Source organism: Oncorhynchus gorbuscha, linkage group LG13, assembly GCF_021184085.1.
Source record: "Oncorhynchus gorbuscha isolate QuinsamMale2020 ecotype Even-year linkage group LG13, OgorEven_v1.0, whole genome shotgun sequence".
NCBI lineage: Eukaryota > Metazoa > Chordata > Actinopteri > Salmoniformes > Salmonidae > Oncorhynchus > Oncorhynchus gorbuscha.
In genome coordinates, this window is record NC_060185.1 from 76,147,021 (window position 1) to 76,168,247 (window position 21,227).

General features: G+C 43.2%; 1 protein-coding gene across 1 annotated transcript in view; it reads right to left on the reverse strand.

The window, feature by feature from the left end:
* LOC123993529 (LIM and calponin homology domains-containing protein 1-like) overlaps positions 1 to 21,227 on the reverse strand; it is a 151,688-nt gene that overhangs the window by 92,246 nt on the left and 38,215 nt on the right. Inside the window, 1 exon segment of the mRNA XM_046295777.1 lies at positions 171 to 241. Coding sequence (XP_046151733.1) covers positions 171 to 241 — 71 coding nt within the window.

Consider the following 21,227-nt stretch of genomic DNA (forward strand, 5'->3'; position numbering starts at 1 on the left):
GAAGCCTGAAATGTGGCAAAAGGTCGCAAAGTTCAAGGGGGCCGAATACTTTCGCAAGGCACTGTAAATGCAACTCGTATTGTGCCGAGCAGCAAAGGAAGACAGTTGAGGGTACAGCTTATGTCATGATCGTAACTTGAAGTGATTTAAAAAAATTGTAAAACACTTACTCGCACAGCAGGATCCCATTCTCCAGGCCTCCCCTGAAGTCCTTGTCATTGAAGCATCTGCCTGTGACCGCCTGTCGATCAAAAAGGAAAACCAAAAGGTGTCAGTTCCCTTGGTCCTATTCAACCTCACAGGCACATTAGTCAGGAAGTTGTCCTGCAGTAGCTATGCCTTGTCCTCCTTCTCAGTGTACAACAGTATTTTCTCAATTCAAAGACATGAGTTATTCCTCAGTTGAAGATGTACAACTATAAAATGCTACATTATTTAACATTTAGCTACTTAAATAGCAATATGAAAAAGCACGGCTGGCCGAAGAGGATGAAAGAGAAGGTATAGTGAACTGACACTCACACGTCTACTGTGCTACTGTACATCGTGCATAAACCAAAAATTCCTCTGTGGGGAAACAGGCTTCAAACACAATATCCTTTGTTCCTGGTTTTTCAAAACTTTTCCTCCGTAAATCTCCAGAGGAAATACTACAGAGCAACAGAAGAAACTAGAAAGGCTATCCAGTCACCCTCGCTCATTGACAGGGAGAACTAACAAACTGTATGTTAACAAGCTTGACTTAAGCTGCCATCATCCCCACCAAATGGCTCTCTGGGGCTGTTCCAGGCCTGTAATTGGACGCGACACAGGGGATTTATCTCTCGTAGTAGTCCAGTAGCGCTTGCATGACTGGGCTAAGTCTAAATGTGTCACTGTGGTCTAAGGCTCGAAATAGGACATGTGGATGCATATGCTAGACTGCTTTGTTCAAATGTACATTTGTACATCCAAAGGTGACAATGTGTCTATACTTCAGACTAGTAGCAGGTTGAAAATCATAGAAGAGCATCTAAAAAAAGCTTCTCTCAATTTCAAGCTGAGTAACACTTGGGAGAATGAATGGACTGATGTCAGCACACAACTCACAACCGAAATCTAGGCAAGTTAGAGTACCTTGACCTGTTGGCCCTTGAACTGTTGACCCGGTCCCGGTTTCCCAAAAGCATCTGAAGTCTAAGTTCATTGTTAGTACCTTCGTAGGAGCATCGTTAAATCTCAGAGCGGTTTTCCAAAACCATAGTTACTATGGTTGCACTTGAAAATGCTCGTAATCTAAAGCCTGCCTCAGACCACTCATAGAACAGCTAAGTGCGTCGTGAAATGCTTTTTGCCCTCCCACTTTGTGCACGAAGATCTCCGCTAAACATGGATAAACCGTGTGATTCTCTCTGTGACTGCCAATAACTTCGGAACAAAGTTGACTACAAATACAAAGTTTCCAATGTCTTAGCAATTGATACAAACAAGTGACGTATAAACATATGCTTCAAATGAAAACCCGGGATGACTGCATTCTTTCGATCCTATCAGTATCGAAACATGCTCCAACAACGCACTTAGCGACCGCTCTCTCTGGACGGTGTTTTGGGAAATGGATGTTACATCTTCTGCCGTTGTAGGAAATATACGTTAACACATTCATAGGCCTAAATTTCATCGCTATTGGGAAACCGAACCCTGGAATGATGTGTACAAATCCTGCCAAAAACATTGTTCACAACATGCGCAAACACACACACAGTCCCAAACTAAATTACAACCGTCTTACTTAAATATTAGCAGCAATTAATAAACAACCTCCATTCAAAAATCACCTCTAATCTCCCTGTTGTAAGTGTAACAGTCTTGCTTCAGTCTCCTTGAAGCAACCTGGACATGAACCAGGGACCCTCTGAACACAACTGCCTCCCATGAAGCATCGTTACCGATCGCTCCACAAAAGCTACAGCCCTTGCAGAACCGCTACGTCTCAGAGAAAGTGACGTTACCGATTGAAACGCTACTAGCGCGCACCGCTAACTAGCTATCCATTTCACACAGGTTAGAAGTGCAAGACCAATTTTAATGTTTTTGTTTTGAGGCGCATAGTAAACATAGCCATTTAAAAAGTGAAGCTCTTCGGATGATTATTTTTGGAAGCTAATAATGTACGGGATTAAATTCCCTGACTGGTACATTTATTTGCACAGCTGTGGAAAAAGTGTGGGGATACGGGATATACAACAACTGGCTGGCCGGGGTGTGCATTTCTGTCAGTTCTTTGGCTTGTTTGGACGGCGTACAAAAATAAATGGACTGCTGTATGACAGTGAGTAGTCCAATATGTTGATGTGTTTGGTGGAAAGGAAACAAGGCCAACTGCCTTGTGTATGTGTGCTGACATTGGGGCCTTTCACCAATACAATTCACAGCAGTGGCTAAGAATAGTGAACCAGGCATTGTCTGTCCATTGACTACACAAAAGTGATGAGACAACATTCTATTGGAGGTCTGTGTCACTGTGTGAGCTCCAAACATTCTAACACTAAACTGTCAAAAAGCAAATAGTCCACATTATGAGCATTTAATTTATAATTGCTGTATAGTTTTCAGGGTTTAACAATATATTGCAATGTAGATTTATACAGTGTCATTTTGAGAGAACCGGTTTCTTCCAGTTCAGATTCAACAGTAAAGTATCAGCTTATATTTGTTTAATACAGGAGAATATTTCAGTGCAGTGAGGATGATGATACAGCAACGCCTGATATATTTCTTAGTTAAAATTGTTGGCATTGTCAGTGTCTGCAAGGCTTGAATAATGTCAAACTGGCTGTCCACTGATTCATCTGATGCGGTAACCTCTAACTCAAGACCTAGAGGGCATCAGCAGATCGCTGTGTTTCCTAAACCGAACAGAGACCCGGTAAGGAAGCCCAGGCCTTTGGCCGACCAACATACCCTGGCTTACCTCATCATAGGGGCTTCTGGCTGGCACAACCAGGGGGCCTGATCTCTAACAAGCCTCTCCTGGCTAATTTCCCTGTGGAAATTTTATCAGGAAGCCACAGCAGTAAAGGGTGAATTTGTTCCTAGCACACCAAGGGAGGGTCCATAGACTGGAGCTATACTGTACTGGCAGGTTCAATCGAAATAAACACACATTTTCCTGAAAACAATTGCCTCGGGGGTCCAGCATCCAGGAGAGTTTGACCCCAAAGTCCATTTGGCCCTTTCGTCTAGTTCAAAGACTAAAACCCTTTAGTCTCATTCGATAAATGCATCCATCTTACAAATTTCCTCAAATTACCTCTCATTTAGATGGAAACATAGACCGAAACTAAGTAATGGGGAGTTATTCTGACCAAGGTCTCAGCCAGTGTCCATGCCCAGTGAAGTTTCTGGTAACTTCTGGACCCCAGATTTCAAAACAGCGGGGTCATCTGAGGGGGCTCAATTAGACTGTGGAATGTGTTGCCTTTGTTGTCTCCAGTGGAATGCGGCACGATGCTTGTTGTCCAAAATGCTTGGCCGCATTGTTCCACAAACAATAATTGTTTTTCTTACTTCCCATCCCCATGGACCCCTTTAAATGACCAAACAGAAGCGATTCTCATGGTTTCCTATCCAAGTGTATCAGTTCCAGTACTTTCTCATGCTCGTTGGGAGGAAGGCTCCATTGGAGAAAAACAGCATAGACATACTTTTAAAAGGAAGCAACAGAAAAGCTTTGCTCTTTATCCCGAGCCAGGAAAACCAAGGACTCTGAAGAGTAAATCGACAAAGGCCTTGTTCTACTTTGATGACTTCAAGTGTCCTAGATCTGAGGAGCCTGGGAAATGTGCTCCCCCAAAGGAGAAGCAGTTTGTGACTATTTGTTGCTTCTGAAGAACTGTCTGGTCTGGTTGTTCAAGCCAAGCATAGGGAATGAGCAATGAAACATGAGGTATTGCTTGCTTTCCATCCTGGCTAATCCAATCTACAATATTATTAGTCATACAATGTCAAAAGAAAATCCATTAGAAACAAAATTGTATAACAAAATGGACTCTGAGGCCTCTATCAAAATAGACAAGGTATACTATTCTACCTGCAAGTTCAAATTCAGATCCAGTGCTCAAAACATCCAAACTTCTCTAGACAAAATCCTCAGTGACATGAGACCCATCGGAGGGCCAACTTTGTCCTGAACAGATGTCTATCTTTGTGGAAATAGTCTTAACTGGACCCCCTAGGGCCCAGCTATTGAAAACAGATCCATTGCATCTCAAAAGTAATCTCTGGAGCATTTCCCTGGAAGGCTACCTGTCGCAAATTAATAACCGCTAACTCTAGGTTTCTTTTGACTGCAAAACCCTTTTACCACGAGCCTGAGGCAAAGCATGTTCCACCTGTTCCAGAGTTGACAGGTGTTCACTCCATTGCTCATAAACAGAGACGTGCGCTCCTCAAAACGGCATGTCGTGGTCTGTTTTGTCAAATGTGATCTGCCATTCGGGTTTTTTGTATGGGCCTATTGCATAATCCTGACAACCTAACACCATGCACATCAAACACATTCAGTTGAAGTCGGAAGTTTACATACACCTTTGCCAAATACATTTAAACATTTTACATTTAAAACAATTTTTTTCACAATTACTGACATTTAATCCAAGTAAAAATTCCCTGTCTTAGGATCACCACTTCATTTTAAGAATGGGAAAGGTCAGAATAATAGTAGAGAGAATAATTTATTTCAGCTTTTATTTTTTTCATCACATTCCCAGTGGGTCAGAAGTTTACATAGACTCAATTAGTATTTGGTAGCATTTCCTTTAAATAGTTTAACTTGGATCAAACGTTTGAGAGCCTTCCACAATAAGTTGGGTACATTTTGGACCATTCCTCCTGACAAAGCTGGTGTAACTGAGTCAGGTTTGCAGGCATCCTTGCTCACACACGCTTTTTCAGTTCTGCCCACAAAATTTCTATGGGATTGAGGTCAGGGCTTTGTGATGGCCCCTCCAATACCTTAACTTTGTTGTCCTTAAGCCATTTTGCCACAACTTTGGAAGTATGTTTGGGGTCATTGTCCATTTGAAAGACCCATTTGCGACCAAGCTTTAACTTCCCGACTGATGTCTTGAGATGTTGCTTCAATACATTTGCCTCCTCATGATGCCATCTATTTTGTGAAGTGCAACAGTCCCTCCTGCAGGAAAGCACCCCTGTGCTTCACTGTTGGGATGGTGTTCTTCAAGACTCCAAACACAACAATGGTCATTATGGCCAAACCATTCTATTTTTGTTTCATCAGACCAGAGGACATTTCTCCAAAAAGTATGATCTTTGTCCCCACCGTAGTCTGGCTTTTTTATGGCGGTTCTGGAGCAGTGGCTTCTTCCTTGCTGAGCGGCCTTTCAGGTTGTCGATATAGGACTCGTTTTTACTGTTGATATAGATACTTTTGTACCCGTTTCCTCCAGCATCTTCACAAGGTCCTTTGCTGTTGTTCTGGGATTGATTTGCACTTTTTGCACCAAAGTACATTAATCTCTAGGAGACAGAACGCATCTCCTTCCTGAGCGTATGACAGCTGAGTAGTCCCATGGTGTTTATACTTGCGTAATATTGTTTGTACAGATGAATGTGGTACCTTCAGCCGTTAGGAAATTGCTCCCAAGGATGAACCAGACTTGGTCTTGGCTGATTTCTTTTGATTTTCCCATGACGTCATGCAAAAAGGCACTGAGTTTGAAGGTAGGCCTTGAAATACATCCACAGGTACACCTCCAATTGACTCAAATTATGTCAATTAGCCTTTCAGAAGCTTCTATAGCTGTGACACAATTTTCTGGAATTTTCCAAGCTGTTTAAAGGCACAGTCAACTCAGTGTATGAAAACTTCTGACCCACTGGAATTATAAGTGAAATATTCTGTCTGTAAACAATTGTTGGAAAAATGACTTGTGTCATGCACACAGTAGATGTCCTAACCGACTTGCCAAAACTATATTTTGTTGACAAGAAATTTGTGGAGTGCTTGAAAATCGAGTTCATGACTCCAGCCTAAGTGTATGTAAACTTCCGACTTCAACTGTACACGTACAGATGTGGAATCTTAATTTTATTACTTTTTTGTTGCTGACAATTGTCCTGCTGATGATCTTTGTGATTTACTTCAATTGTCACTGAAAACCGGCACTAAAACAGTTATATTAACAGTATTCCATTTTTCCATTGAGCATACTTTTGTCCAGCTAATAGCCTAAGCACAGATCAAGCAACATTATGGACTAAACATTCAAATCCTGTTGCTGCAGGAATATTTTGCTACGACAATACTAGTCAAAATAAGATCCTATACATGAACATTCTGGCCACCGACCAATAATCGCTGTAATTTGAAAATCATAACAAAATGTTGCACATCTATGGAAACATTGTGACAAACCAAGTTTTACCAATATATAGCTACAATAAAAATCTCTGGACCACTCAAACCATCCCTGCCCTCCCCTGTCCCTTGGCCTAGAGACAAATGTACAACATGTCTACACTGTCAGAACATAAAAAGGGCACTTCGGTTGTCCCCATAGGAGAACCCTTTGAAGAACACTTGGTTTCAGGTAGAACCCTTTTTAGGTTCCATGTAGAAGGTTCTACCTGGAACCAAAAAAGGTACTCCTATGTGGACAGCTGCAGAACCCGTTTGGAACCCTTTTTTCCAAAAGAGTGTACAGTACAATAAAACACATCCAAGGACACCAACATCATTGTATTGTGGATCATCAGTTTCTAGGAATCCCATGCGTGGGGGGCTTCTCTTTAGGGCTTGTCAAACCATTTGGGGCTTCAACAGTTCAGCCAAAGGCCAAGAGAGGGATTTGTCTAGGATCCACCATCCAAAAACGTTCCACATGCTGCCACTCTCAAAGGAAACCAACTGTCTTTGGATGTCTAGCAGCTCCCTCTATTGTGACTATGGGCTGGATGCCCTGGGGCTTGACACATATTATAGACTGGGTTGGGAGGGAATTAGGGGTTCAATGTCGCAGTTAGTGGCTGTGCTTGCTGCCACCATTGTGGTAACTCCGGGGGCAGCTGTTAACTTTAAGGAGACTTCACAGCTCTACAGTGGGTGAGAATAGACGACACATCTCCGCCACAGCTGCCCTCCTCTACGGTCCCAAAGGCTGCTGGGAAAGCAGTTGGCGGCTGGAGGATTCTGGCCTACTTTCTGCTTTTAGCACTAGCCCAGTGGTGCTATTCTATTATATTAAGGAGTGGGAGAAAGAGGGGGATGAGGAGGGAGAGGTGGAGAAGAGCTAGCCTCATTTGGTAGTATAAATGCATAACCCCTTGGCAAGAATTGGTTAACATTTCCCCCTCTCTATTTTTTGAATTTGCAAAAAGTAATCAACATACATTTTAACCCAGGTTTGAACCACTAGGGTCACAGGTTCACAAATCAACAAAAGGGTTGTTGCCCTACTGATGGACTAACTGACAGCTGGGAGACACGACTGAATTGCTAAATTATTATTTGCAAAGAGAGCAGCAAAACCTCCATATTTTTTAAACCAGAACACTATCCAAATGCCTGTGGTCTCATTTTTCAGTTAAAGGTCAACGCAGTTTCATTCTTTCCCTCCGAGCCCTCAGAAACTATTGGCCAGGCCTCCCGTCAAGGAGTGAATATCCATAAAACTGAAAAATGAGACGCTTTTTCCCCACAGCTTTATGATATTTCCCCTGTTCTGCTGCCCCTCCCTCCCTCCCTCCTGTTCAAACAAAACGCAATGGAAGGAAGATGCAAGGCTAGTGACTTAGCTTTAGCGTGTGGTGAAAAGGGATGAGCTACAATATACTGTCATCACATTCGCGCCTATGGCGCAGGAAGAGGAGAGAGGCTAGACCATCTGGAGAGAATGTGTCGGCCTGTAAAACTTCTATCTTCTTTGTCTACAATGGGTTCATTGATGTGGTCTTGGCAGAGACTATCAGATTTGGAAACTGGTCCTTAGGCTTGCTGCAGGTCTATATAGTAAATCACCCAAGTGGAGGTCAAAAGTATTGAGGCTGACATCCAATAGATACAAGCTAATACAGTGAGCGCACATTTAAAAGTTTGGCCAGGAATATTTGCTTGACAGCTAGGTAACATTGCCTCACAGCCCTGAACTGTGCATTTTTTATTTTTAAATACCTCACAATGCTCTGCGATATATTTATGTCTTAACTGTTCTTTTTACAATGTCCTTGAGAAGGCAGCGACACACAGTCTACAGCCTACCTCTATATCAGCCTCAACATTTACAGTACATACACACATCTAGATTTTTATGCGGGACTTGAGCAGGAGTCAGCTCTGAGCAAACGCCAGAGGTTTAAATCAACTAAACAACAACACAGGCGTGCCAAAAGGATCATCGCAGGTAATGAAGCACCCTGACTGTGGTATTACGCAGTTGATATCAGAATGAGACCACAGCAAAGTCAAAACCCAGTCTGTAAATCCCTCACTAAAGACACACCAATAGAAGGCTTGCCATAAAAAATAAAAACACAGCTACTGATTGAGAAATTAGGATATGGTTTATTTGATTGTGGGCAATTTATCTAAGCCTTGAGGTCAGATTTAATACTGTATACGGTGCAACTGTTTGTAAATGTCATAAAAGGATGCTGTGCCTTCAAAAACCACACACACACACACACACACACACACACACACACACACACACACACACACACACACACACACACACACACACACACACACACACACACACACACACACACACACACACACACACACACACACACACACACACACAATAGCCATCTCTCCTGGCAAAAGCACAACTAAATGTAAAATGTTTGATCATGAAACGTTGAACTTTTCCACTATGAAGTAGTCGTAAGGGGTAGAATGTTGCACAACAGACTAGAGTTGAATGGCACCAGCCTGCTTCTCTCATAACACCCTAACCACAAGAGCTATATTGGGTGACAACACTCCATTACCTTGATTTATATCATGATTTATGTGGAACACTACAGTAGAGAGAGATATACACCAACAAGGTAGAGCCTGCTATAATCTTAGTCATTTCTTTCGTAACTTTTTTTATTGAACCTTAATTTGAACAGGGACTCAGTGTTGAGTCCAATGGTCTCATTTCCAGGTGTGCCCTGTGTACACATCGAGATACAATATACACATTAAAACTACACATGCATAAATACATAAAAATACACAAAAACACAATCATTTACTGTTGATTACTTCGGGAAAAATACTATTTTTGGTACTATACTAAATGTAAGTACAGTGTATATGAACATGCCACATTTCTGTCTATCCTGAGACAGTAGGTTTAGATTATTTTCCCAATTTGTCTGGATAAATACAGCCACAAATATAATGGTAGCAAATGTGAGAAAACCATCTAGTTATTACAATTGAGGCATCAGAGTTCGCAACCTTCCTAGGTTCTCATTTTATCTCCTCAGGTCCTGGTCCCTCAGAAATTTGCCCAATGGTAAATTCTACCAAGTAGAATTAGCAGTACCAGTTTGTTTTTTAATATTTAATCTCCCAGCATAGTTCATATGCTTTATGTGAACAGCTGAATTAAACATGTATTCTATATTCTAGTCATATTGTGCGAAAGCAGGCAGAAAACAGTATTGTGTTTCTTTGCTGATATAGTCTGGTGCAAATTTACTCTGCTACTCCCTAGTTTACAACCATCACTGTAAATCTAGAAGATGGCTGTTGAGGAACACAGACACACACACCTATAAATAAATTAACCACAGCACAGAGGTTTGAGAACGCAAAACCAGATTGAGCTCACCATACAACCCAGACGATTTATAGACTCCTTCAACTTAATTCATCAACAATATGGCTATAAAACATATTTGTAAATATATGAATGCCTTCAATGTAGTGAGGGTTGGTGGCTGCCTGTTGACTTGAAGCTGAATTTGATGTCAGTTCTTGCTGGCTATGCTAAATTGTCACCGTATACACACACATGGTTGACAAATGGGTGGTTTGTTTGGCTGTGTGTGTGTGGCCAAAATTTGACCGGCATAACTTTTATTTACCTCACATTGAAATATGCACTATGCAGAAATCGCTCTGCCATTTCCTGGTTGTTAAATTCTAATAGTTTGCCTAATTTCAGTTTGTGAGACAAAACAAGCAAGTATCTTAAAACACTGAAATATATTTTTCATAACCAAACATTTTGTATTTTCAGCTGGTGTACAAAACCGAAAGTAAGACGCAAAAACAAAACTTGAGAACGGGAAGCATAGAAATAGTGCACATAGAACATATCTACCACATCTTAGACCTGCTTTAATAAGTGAGAATGACAGATCTATGACACACATTTCTATGTGAATTTGGTCAGGTCCCCCAAAAAGTTACATATTACAGCTTTAATAAATGTACCGGACCCATATGCATCGGTTGTGTAACCTGATTAGGGCATCCACCCTGAGTTCTCAGAATGACAGAACTCACATTTAGATTATGGTAATTCATCATATCTCTGATGCAACGGTGTGAGTCAGTCATTCTTACTGAATTCCAATAAGCAACTTGAAGATGTTAAAATACATAGGCGGCGCGCCCATGAGGCTAGAGGAAGCTAAGATTTCCCTCAAATACATAGGTGGCGCGCCCATGAGGCTAGAGGAAGCTAAGATTTCCCTCAAATACATAGGCGGCGCGCCCATGAGGCTAGAGGAAGCTAAGATTTCCCTCAAATACATAGGCGGCGCGCCCATGAGGCTAGAGGAAGCTAAGATTTCCCTCAAATACATAGGCGGCGCGCCCATGAGGCTAGAGGAAGCTAAGATTTCCCTCAAATACATTCAAATCAATTGCCAAAATTATATAGCCTAATTAGCTTACTCCTGTCTACAGACATAAATAAAATCTTTCAAAATAGTCTGCCACACTAGTAAGCAGGATTTGTCTACAGAGGATCATTAGCTTCTTTTTAAAAAACAATATAGTCAGAAGGGCCCGCAATTTGGGCAGAGCACGCGGCAAATACCAAATAGATGATTGTTGAGATGTGATTGTCAGTGAAAAGCACAGACCCTGCAAGTTATATCACTACATGTAAAAGCACAAATCAAAAAGTAGTCTTTTATTGGCACCAGCGGAGAACATTGGCCATATCCCTGGTGAGTGTGGTGAGTGTGCATATTCACGGTCTTTATCAAATGGGTCAGTGCCACTTTTGTTATGGGACAATCATTTCCTCCTCCAGGTTAGTTGGATATCCTATTGTATTTGTGTCTCCCCTTTTCGTAGGCCTAATACATGGATCAGACAGCATTGTTTCTATTCATCTGTTTGTCAGTGACAGCAGAGTGCACTACAGTGTATTTTTGTCGTATTAAAAAAGATTCTGCAAATGTCTCTGGTCATATAAAGTGTAGTACAATTGCATCAAATGTGTTCATAAAAAGGCCAACATTTTCATGTGCAAAGAAAGGTGAAGAAATGTAGACATCTGATATATCCTATAGCCTAGGCCTACTCTAAGCCACTAGTGCTGCAGTCTTTGTGAATGTTTATTGTATTATATATTATTACTATATTATCCACTGGTATTTACATATATGAATAGGCTAAAATGCATCATTTCGGAATGTGCATTTTTTGGGGAGAATTGTGTCAATTTTATCTGCTCCTCTTTCTTTTTTTATTGGCCAAAAGCCAGCTATTACCGGCTAAAGGAAACCCTGGTGCATGTGTGCTGTCAGGTCTAGTTACTAAATGTCTGACTTCTGTGAGATAGCAAGGATCAACATGCTCTTGGAGCACAGAATCTCCTCTTAAACTTTGTCATGCCTGTCATTCAGCATAGGACATCTGGAAAGTATACAAACACCTTCATTTTTTCCCACATTTTGTTACGTTACATCCTTATTCTAAAATGTATTAAATTGTGTTAATCCCTCATCAACCTACACACAATACCCCATAATGACGAAGCAAAAACAGTAGAATATTATTTTTGCAAATGTAAAAAAAAATAAAAAAAATAAAAAAAAAATAAAAATAAAATAAACACATATCACATTTACATAACTATTCAGACACTTTACTCTTTGTTGAAGCACCATGGGCACCATGTTGAAGCAACATGGGCAACAATTGCAGCCTAGAGTCTTCTTGGTGTGATTCTACAAGCACACCTGGCACACCTGTATTTGGAGAGTTTCTCCCATTCTTCTGACATAATTTGAGAGGATCTGCAGAGGTTGGATGGGGAGCGTCACTGCACAGCTATTTTAAGGTCTCTCCAGAGATGTTTGATCGGGTTCAAGTCCGGGCTCTGGCTTGGCCCTCAAGGACATTGAGAGACTTGACCCGAAGCCGCTCCTGCGTTGTCTTGGCTGTGTGCTTAGGGTGGTTGTCCTGTTGGAAGGTGAACCTTGGCCCCAGTCTGAGGTCCTGAGCGCTCTGGAGCAGGTTTTCATCAAGGATCTCGCTGCACTTTGCTCCGTTCATCAGTCTCTCGATCCTGACTAGTCTCCCAGTCCCTGCCGCTGAAAAACATCCCCACAGCATGATGCTGCCACCACCATGCTTCACCGGAGGGATGGTGGCAGGTTTCCTCCAGAAGTGACGCTTGGCATTCAGGCCAAAGAGTTCAATTTTGGCTTCATCAGACCAGAGAATATTGTTTCTGTCTGAGAGTCCTTTAGGTGCCTTTTGGCAAACTCCAAGTGGGCTGTCATGTGCCTTTTCACTGAAGAGTGGCTTTCTTCTGGCCAGTCAACCATGAAGGCCTGATTGGTGGAGTGCTGCAGAAATAGTTGTCCTTCTGGAAGGTTATCCCATCTCTACAGAGGAACTCTAGAGCTCTGTCAGAGTGACCATCGGGTTCTTGGTCCCCTTCCTGACCAAGGTCCTTCTCCCCCAACTGCTCAGTTTGACTGGCGGCCAGCTCCAGGAAGAGTCTTGGTGGTTCCAAACTTCTTCCCTTTAATGGAAGAATGATGGAGGCCAATGTGTTCGTGGATATTCAATGCTGCAGAAATGTTTTATTGACCTTTCCCAGAATCTGTGCCTCAATACAATCCTGTCTGAGTTCTACGGAAAATTACTTCGACCTCATGACTTAGTTGACAGTGCATGTCAGAGCAAAAACTGTGGGGCCATATATAGACAGGTGTGTGCATTTCCAAATCATGTCCAATCAATTTAAATGTACCACTGGTGGACTCCAATCAAGCTGTAGAAACATCTCAAAGATGATCAATGGAAATAGGATGCACCTGAGCTTAATCTGGAGTTTCACAGCAAAGGGTCTGTAACTAAGGAATTTGTTTTTAATTTTTAATACATTTGCAAAACTTTTGAAAAACCTACTTTCACTTTGTCATTATGGGGTTCCTTTATTTTTATGTAATCCATTTTAGGATAAGGCTGTAACGTAACAAAATGTGGAAAAAGGGACGGGGTCTGAATACTTTCTGAATGCACTGTAGCTCTCCTTCCTCATCTAAGTGCCACACCCTGATCTGTTTCACCTGTCTCGTACATGTCTCCACCCCCCTCCAGGTGTTGCCCATCTTTCATAGTTTCCCTGGTTCCGACCATTCTGCCTGCACGGACCCCGAGCCTGCCTGCCGTTCTGTACCTGCCTGACTCTGACCCGTTTACAAACCTCTGCATGTCCTGACCCCAAGCCTACCTGCTGTTCAGTACCTTATCACCTCTTCCCTGGATTACTGACCTCTGCCTGCCTTTGACCGGTCTTTTGCCTGCCCCCTGTCTGGGTCAATAAACATCTGTGACTCTAGCTGTCTGCATCTGGGTCTTATCCCGAGTTCTGATAGTACGAACTGGCCATGACCGACCCAGCAGTCACAGACCAGCTCTCCCTGCAAGGAGCCACCATATGAAGACACGAGGAGTTACTGTCATGTCTAATGGAGGGTCTCCATACCCTGGCAGAGCGCCATGACCAGGCATTCAATTCATTGCTGGAGCAATTCCGTGGATTCCCCACTGGGCAGCAGGTCATACTCGTAATCTCCCAGCCTACCCCAGTGTCCAGAGAACCCTGCTTACCTCTTCCGGAGTGCTACACTGGAGATTCACGGAGCCAGGGTTCTCTCCCAGTGCTCCCTCATTTTCGAGCTGCAGCCTTTTTCGTTCCCCTTGGACCGCTCGAGGATAGCGTACATCATACCGCTGATGTATCGGAGGGCACTCGCCTGGGCCACGGCGATGTGGGAGCAACAGTCCGTAGTCAGCCTCAGTTTGAAGGAGTTCATGGAGGAAGTTCAGAAAGTGTTTGATTCTCCGTTTTCGGGGAGAGAGGCTGCTCGTAAGCTGCTCCAACTATGTCAAGACTCCTGTAGTGTGGCAGACTACGCAATGGATTTTCGCACGCTGGTGGACGAGGGTGCCTGGAACCTGGAATTATTGTTCGACATGTTCCTTCACGGATTATCGGAGGTGATCAAAGACGAGCTCGCAGCCTGGGAGCTGCCCATGGACCTTGACTCGCTCATAGTCTTGACCATCCGGATCGATGGGCGGCTTCGAGAACATAGGAGGGAGAGGGAATCTGTGCCCTTTCGCCCTTGCTTGCCCTCAATTCTCACCTCGCTTCCAAAGAAGACTCCTGAAGTCTACATGTCCGAATGAACTCGACTTCACCCAAGTTCTCGGGATTCACAGAGGGCTGCCAACTCGCCTCCTTCAGAGTCCTTGCATCTGGGCAAGGCTAGATTGTAAATGCTCAACCGGATTCACCAACTCCACACCTAGAGCTGTCTATATTGTGGAGCTACGGGACATTTCATAGCTACCTGCCCATTAAAAGTAGTGTTGGAGGTCAAGTAGGAGGCACTCTTTCCTCTGGTCTAAAAAATATCCCAATGCCCCAGGGCTGTGATTGGGGACACTGCCCTGTGTAGGGTGCCGTCGTTCAGATGGCACGTTAAACGGGTGTCCTGACTCTCTGTGGTCATTAAAGATCCCATGGCACTTATCGTAAGAGTAGGGGTGTTAACCACTGTGTCCTGGTTAAATTCCCAATCTGGCCCTCAAACCATCAAGGTCACCTAATAATCCCCAGTTTACAATTGGCTCATTCACCCCCCTCCTCTCCCCTGTAACTATTCCCCAAATTGTTGCTGTAAATGAGAATGTGTTCTCAGCCTACTTACCTGGTAAAATAACAGATAAATAAAAATATATATATAAAAACAACTCGTACTCTGGTGGGCCATACGGAGAACTTTTCCTTTCCCCTTACTCGCACCCATTTCCATGCCATTCTGCTCTGAGGGAACAAGTCAAAATCTCTCTGGGTACTCATCGACTGAGGCCGATGGGTTTTTTGGAAACTACCCTGGCGTCCGAGCTAGGCATCCCCACTCAGCCCCTTTCCATTCCCATGGACGTTACCAGAGCGCTGGACGGGCATTCTATAGGCTGAGTCACCCACAATACCACCCCCATCAACCTACGTGTGTCTGGGAGCCACAGAGAGACGATCCAATTCCTGCTTATTAAGTCTCCTCAAGTTCACATTGTATTGGGATACTCTTGGCTCCAGAGACACAATCCCCTTATTGACTGGTCTGCTGGTGCCATCAACAGAGAATCAAACACCTTACAAACTTCCTCCACAAACTCCTCCAGACAGAGGCAGATGGTGGACTGTTGCTCTCACACCACCATCATTCCACGTTCCCAGGGTTCTCATTACAGTTGTTTTGACGGCAGCTTAGCTTTCAGGCCAGAAGGGTGGTGTAAGGGATACTAATACATGAGTTCCAACAGCCATGGGATGTAGCCACTACTTCAGAGACCAAGGAATAGACAGATATAATGAATGAGTAGAAAAGGGATTTTAATCTTTGAATGAAGGAATGGAAAGAATGCATATCACTTTAACACTTGACAGAAGGAAGTGGTTAGTTTCCAAAGCATTGTGAATGCTGACAAATACAGACGCGCACACACACACACACACACACACACAGAGAGACGCATACAGTGGGGCAAAAAAGTATTTAGTCAGCCACCAATTGTGCAAGTTCTCCCACTTAAAAAGATGAGAGAGGCCTGTAATTTTCATCATAGGTACACTTCAACTATGACAGACAAAATGAGGAAAAAAATCCAGAAAATCACATTGTAGAATTTTAAATGAATTTATTTGCAAATTATGGTGGAAAATAAGTATTTGGTCACCTACAAACAAGCAAGATTTCTGGCTCTCACAGACCTGTAACAACTTCTTTAAGAGGCTCCTCTGTCCTCCACTCGTTACCTGTATTAATGGCACCTGTTTGAACTTGTTATCAGTATAAAAGACACCTGTCCACAACCTCAAACAGTCACACTCCAAACTCCACTATGGCCAAGACCAAAGAGCTGGCAGAGGACACCAGAAACAAAATAATAGACCTGCACCAGGCTGGGAAGACTGAATCTGCAATAGGTAAGCAGCTTGGTTTGAAGAAATCAACTGTGGGAGCAATTATTAGGACATACAAGACCACTGATAATCTCCCTCGATCTGGGGCTCCACGCAAGATCTCACCCCGTGGGGTCAAAATGATCACAAGAACGGTGAGCAAAATTCCCAGAACCACACGGGGGGACCTAGTGAATGACCTGCAGAGAGCTGGGACCAAAGTAACAAAGCCTACCATCAGTAACACACTACGCCGCCAGGGACTCAAGTAGTGTTCAACACCTCTTCACTGCTGCAGTCTCACACACACACACACACACACACACCTTCTCTTTCATAATTTAACACTAACACACACAGCGCTCTCTACATGCTCACAGTACCACCAACATTCCCAGGCCCATTCCCTGGGAGACTCAACTGCGTAGGAAACATTACATAACCTCTGATTGGTCATCCATTACTCCCCCCTCATCAAGAAAGATGTACTGCTTTTCCTGGAAAAAGACAGACCCATAGAGAACCATATCATAGATTATCTTCAACCAGGTATTACCCCCACACACACACACACACACACACACACACACACACACACACACACACACACACACACACACACACACACACACACACACACACACCTCACACGTCTGGGATTAGGGAGGATGGTACAGGTGTTATTTATCTCCATCTACTTAGCTTTCTCCTCCGGCACTCCACACAAATGTGTGTTAAATCTTATACCTTGATCTCCCTGGTTTTGACCAGCAGAGGTGAAGGACCACCTGACCACTTGGTCACCCGTCAAATCTGTGTTTGCAGTTTCAGGCTTGATTGAAGGTCGAGGTGGTTAAAAATTAATCTCAGGGTCTTACTACCAGAGACATGACTAACACTATAAAGATACTGTGTGATCCATCCTCAGGGAGGTGGTCTACAGTATACTGTGTGATCCATCCTCAGGGAGGTGGTCTACAGTATACTGTGTGATCCATCCTCAGGGAGGTGGTCTACAGTATACTGTGTGATCCATCCTCAGGGAGGTGGTCTACAGTATACTGTGTGATCCATCCTCAGGGAGGTGGTCTATCCTCAGGGAGGTGTATACTGTGTGATCCATCCTCAGGGAGGTGGTCTACAGTATACTGTGTGATCCATCCTCAGGGAGGTGGTCTACAGTATACTGTGTGATCCATCCTCAGGGAGGTGGTCTACAGTATACTGTGTGATCCATCCTCAGGGAGGTGGTCTACAGTATACAGTTGATCCATCCTCAGGGAGGTGGTCTACAGTATACAGTTGATCCATCCTTAGGGAGGTGGTCTACAGTATACAGTTGATCCATCCTCAGGGAGGTGGTCTACAGTATACTGTTGATCCATCCTTAGGGAGGTGGTCTACAGTATACTGTTGATCCATCCTTAGGGATGTGCTACATGTGGCCTGATGTTGGACTACCTTTTCTGATTCGTTATGTTTGGCTAGCAAGGAAGGAGCCCTAATGTCCACATCTGTTTCTAACACACCCGATCTTGCCAATCAACCAATCAGACCTTGATTGAAGCTGGGATGGAAGAAAAGCATTTGCACACCCTATAGAGGTGGAGTTACACTGACAGTGACAGTGGTGTAGTGTCACTCATACATATTTAACCGACTCAGGGGCATTAGCATACAGCTCTGGCCTACATCTCAAGGTCTCTCCCTCTCCCTCTTCTCTACAGGTTGTGTGAGAAAGCAGGGCCTTGCCTTTGAGACATAGGGTGATTAAGTTCATAGAAAATTCTCCTGTATAGCATCCTGAATGAACAAGCTGGAAAAGTCCTTGACTTGATTTAATTTGAGGCAATTTTCTTCATGGCCATACTTACAATTCATACACAGTAACACAACTTAGACATAATTATGTATTGGCAATAATGTGTACAGGCCTCAGTAACGCTAATTCCTTCGACGATAAAAGCGAATCCGACCATCACCCCTGGTGAGCCAAAACCACGACTCGTCAGTGATGAGCACTTTTTGCCAGTCCTGCCCATAAGCGACATTGTTGCCAGTGATGTCTGGTGAGTACCTGCCTCATAACAGGCCTACAAGCCCTCAGTCCAGCCTCTCTCAGCATATTCAGCATATTGCAGACAGTCTGAGCACTGATGGATGGATTGTGCGTTCGTGATGTAACTCGGGTAGATGTTGCCATTCTGTACCTGTCCCGCAGGTGTGATGTTCGCATGTACCGATCCTGTGCAGGTGTTGTTACAAGTGGTCTGCCCACTGCGAGGACGATCAGCTGTCCATCCTGTCTCCCTGTAGTGCTGTCTTAGGCGTCTCACAGTAGGGACATGGCAATTTATTGCCCTGGCCACATCTGCAATCCTCATTCCTCCTTGCAGCATGCCTAAGGCACGTTCATGCAGATGAGCAGGGACCCTGGGAATCTTTCTTTTGTGTTTTTCCAGAGTCAGTAGAAAGGCCTCTTTAGTGTCCTAAGTTTTCATAACTGTGACCTTAATTGCCTACTGTCTGTAAGCTGTTAGTGTCTTAACTACTGTTCCATAGGTGCATGTTCATTAATTGTTTATGGTTCATTGAACAAGCATGGGAAACCATGTTTAAACCCTTTACAATGAAGATCTGTGAAGTTATTTGGATTTTTACAAATTATCTTTGAAAGACAGGGTCCTGAAAAGGGATATCTTTTTTGCTGAGTTTAGCTCCATATCAATGGTTGCCAAGTGTTTGACATGGTTCAAGAACAGTATTCCAATATAACAATTTAGTGTGTTAGTGGCACTTGACAAAGCAAATCATTCTACACCGGTGGAATTCACGGATTCCATGAAGCTAAAACACTACAGTAACACTACAGCTTGAAATGAATTGGCATGTGCTTTCCAAAACCAGAATACGCATTTTCACAGACAAACTGCGGCTGGTGGGTTCAGTACATTCATGTAGAATGTACTGCTCCCCAGGAAGTAAGGTGTAACATCTAAAACAGCCATGTAGCATGACACGACAAAACACTAACATTGTAGAGCATTGTCAAATGAGGAACAGAAAAACACACATTACTGCTTAATACCCCAAGCCCCCCCCCACAAGGAGGGCCTCAACATGAAAGTCACACAAAGGCCCAAGTTGGGGCAACCAAACAGACCCAACCCCCCACTCTTACACTAGCCCAAGCCAATAGCATGTTCCAGATGCTCCGCAGGCCATTTTCACACTTACTGGTCTGAGGCCAAACCACACAACTAACAACATTAGACACTTTATTGAACACAAAGGATTCACTATCTCATCCTGGAATATCCAAGGCCTGAGGTCATCTGCCTTTGGCCTAAAGAACAGGACAAATACAGACATTGTCATCCTATAAGTAACATGGTATAGAGGAGATGGACCCACTGGTTGCCCTCTAGGTTAGAGCGCTGGTAGTCCCATCCACCAAACTACCAGGTGTGAAACAAGGAAGGGACTGAGGTGGTATGCTAACTTGGTATAGAGCAGAACTAACACTCTATTAAATAAATCAAAACAAGAACATTTTACATTTGGCTAGAAATTCAAAAGGTAATTATCTCAACAGAGAAAAATGTCCTCCTGTGTGCTACCTATATCCCCCCACTTTAATGAAGATAGCTTCTCCATCCTAGAGGGAAAAATCAATCATTTCTTGGGCCCAGGGACATGTATTAGTCTGTGGCGATTTAAATGCCAGAACTGGACAATAATCTGACAGCCTCAGCACACAGGGGGACAAACATCTACCTGGAGATGACAGCATTCCCTCCCCCATATGCCCCCCCCCCCCCCCGAGGCACAAATATTACAACATAACCAACCAAATCGAGTCACAACTCCTGCAGCTCTGTCGCACGCTGGGTGACAGTCAACGGTAGGCTTCGAGGGCACTCCTGCGGTAGGTACATCTACTGCTCATCTCTTGGCAGTAGTACTGTAGATGACTTTATCACTGACCACAGTCTCTCAGAGCGTTCAGTCAGCCCACTGACACCTCTATAAGGTCACAGCAAAATCAGTCTACTTGAACAGAGCAATACTCAATTGTGATGCATCAAAGCCAAAGGAACTGAGTAATATTAAGAAATTCCTTTTAGACAACTTTCTGGACAAAAACGTTTCACTATAATAGTGAAGGTGTAAACATGGCAATAGAAAACATACACAGTATATTTGACCTTTCAGCTTCCCTATCAAATCTAAAAATGTCAAACAGAAAACCTAAGAAAATGAACAACATTGACAAATGGTTTGATGAAGAATGCCAAAATCTAAGACAGAAATGAAGAAACCTATCCACCCTAAAACATAGAGACCCAGAAAACCGTAGCCTACACCTACACTATGGTGAATCATTAAAACAATACAAGAAATACACTACGGAAAAGAAGGAACAGCTCATCAGAAATCAGCTCAATGTAAATGAGGAATCCATAGACTAACCACTTCTGTGAACATTGGACAACAGAGTTATCTATCTAAAACGGAGATGTATGGATAAATCGCTCTCCAACCTGTTTGGCCCTATAACAAAAGTAAAACAGCAAAAACATATATAGTAGCAGTCAAAAGTTTGGATACACCTACAAATTCAAGGGTTTTTATTTATTTGTACAATGTTCTACATTGCAGAATAATAGTGAAGACATCACAACTATGAAATAATATATGGTATCCTGCAGTAAGCAATAAAGTATTCAAAAAAATCTAAATACAGTATATTTTATATTTGAGATTCTTCAAAGT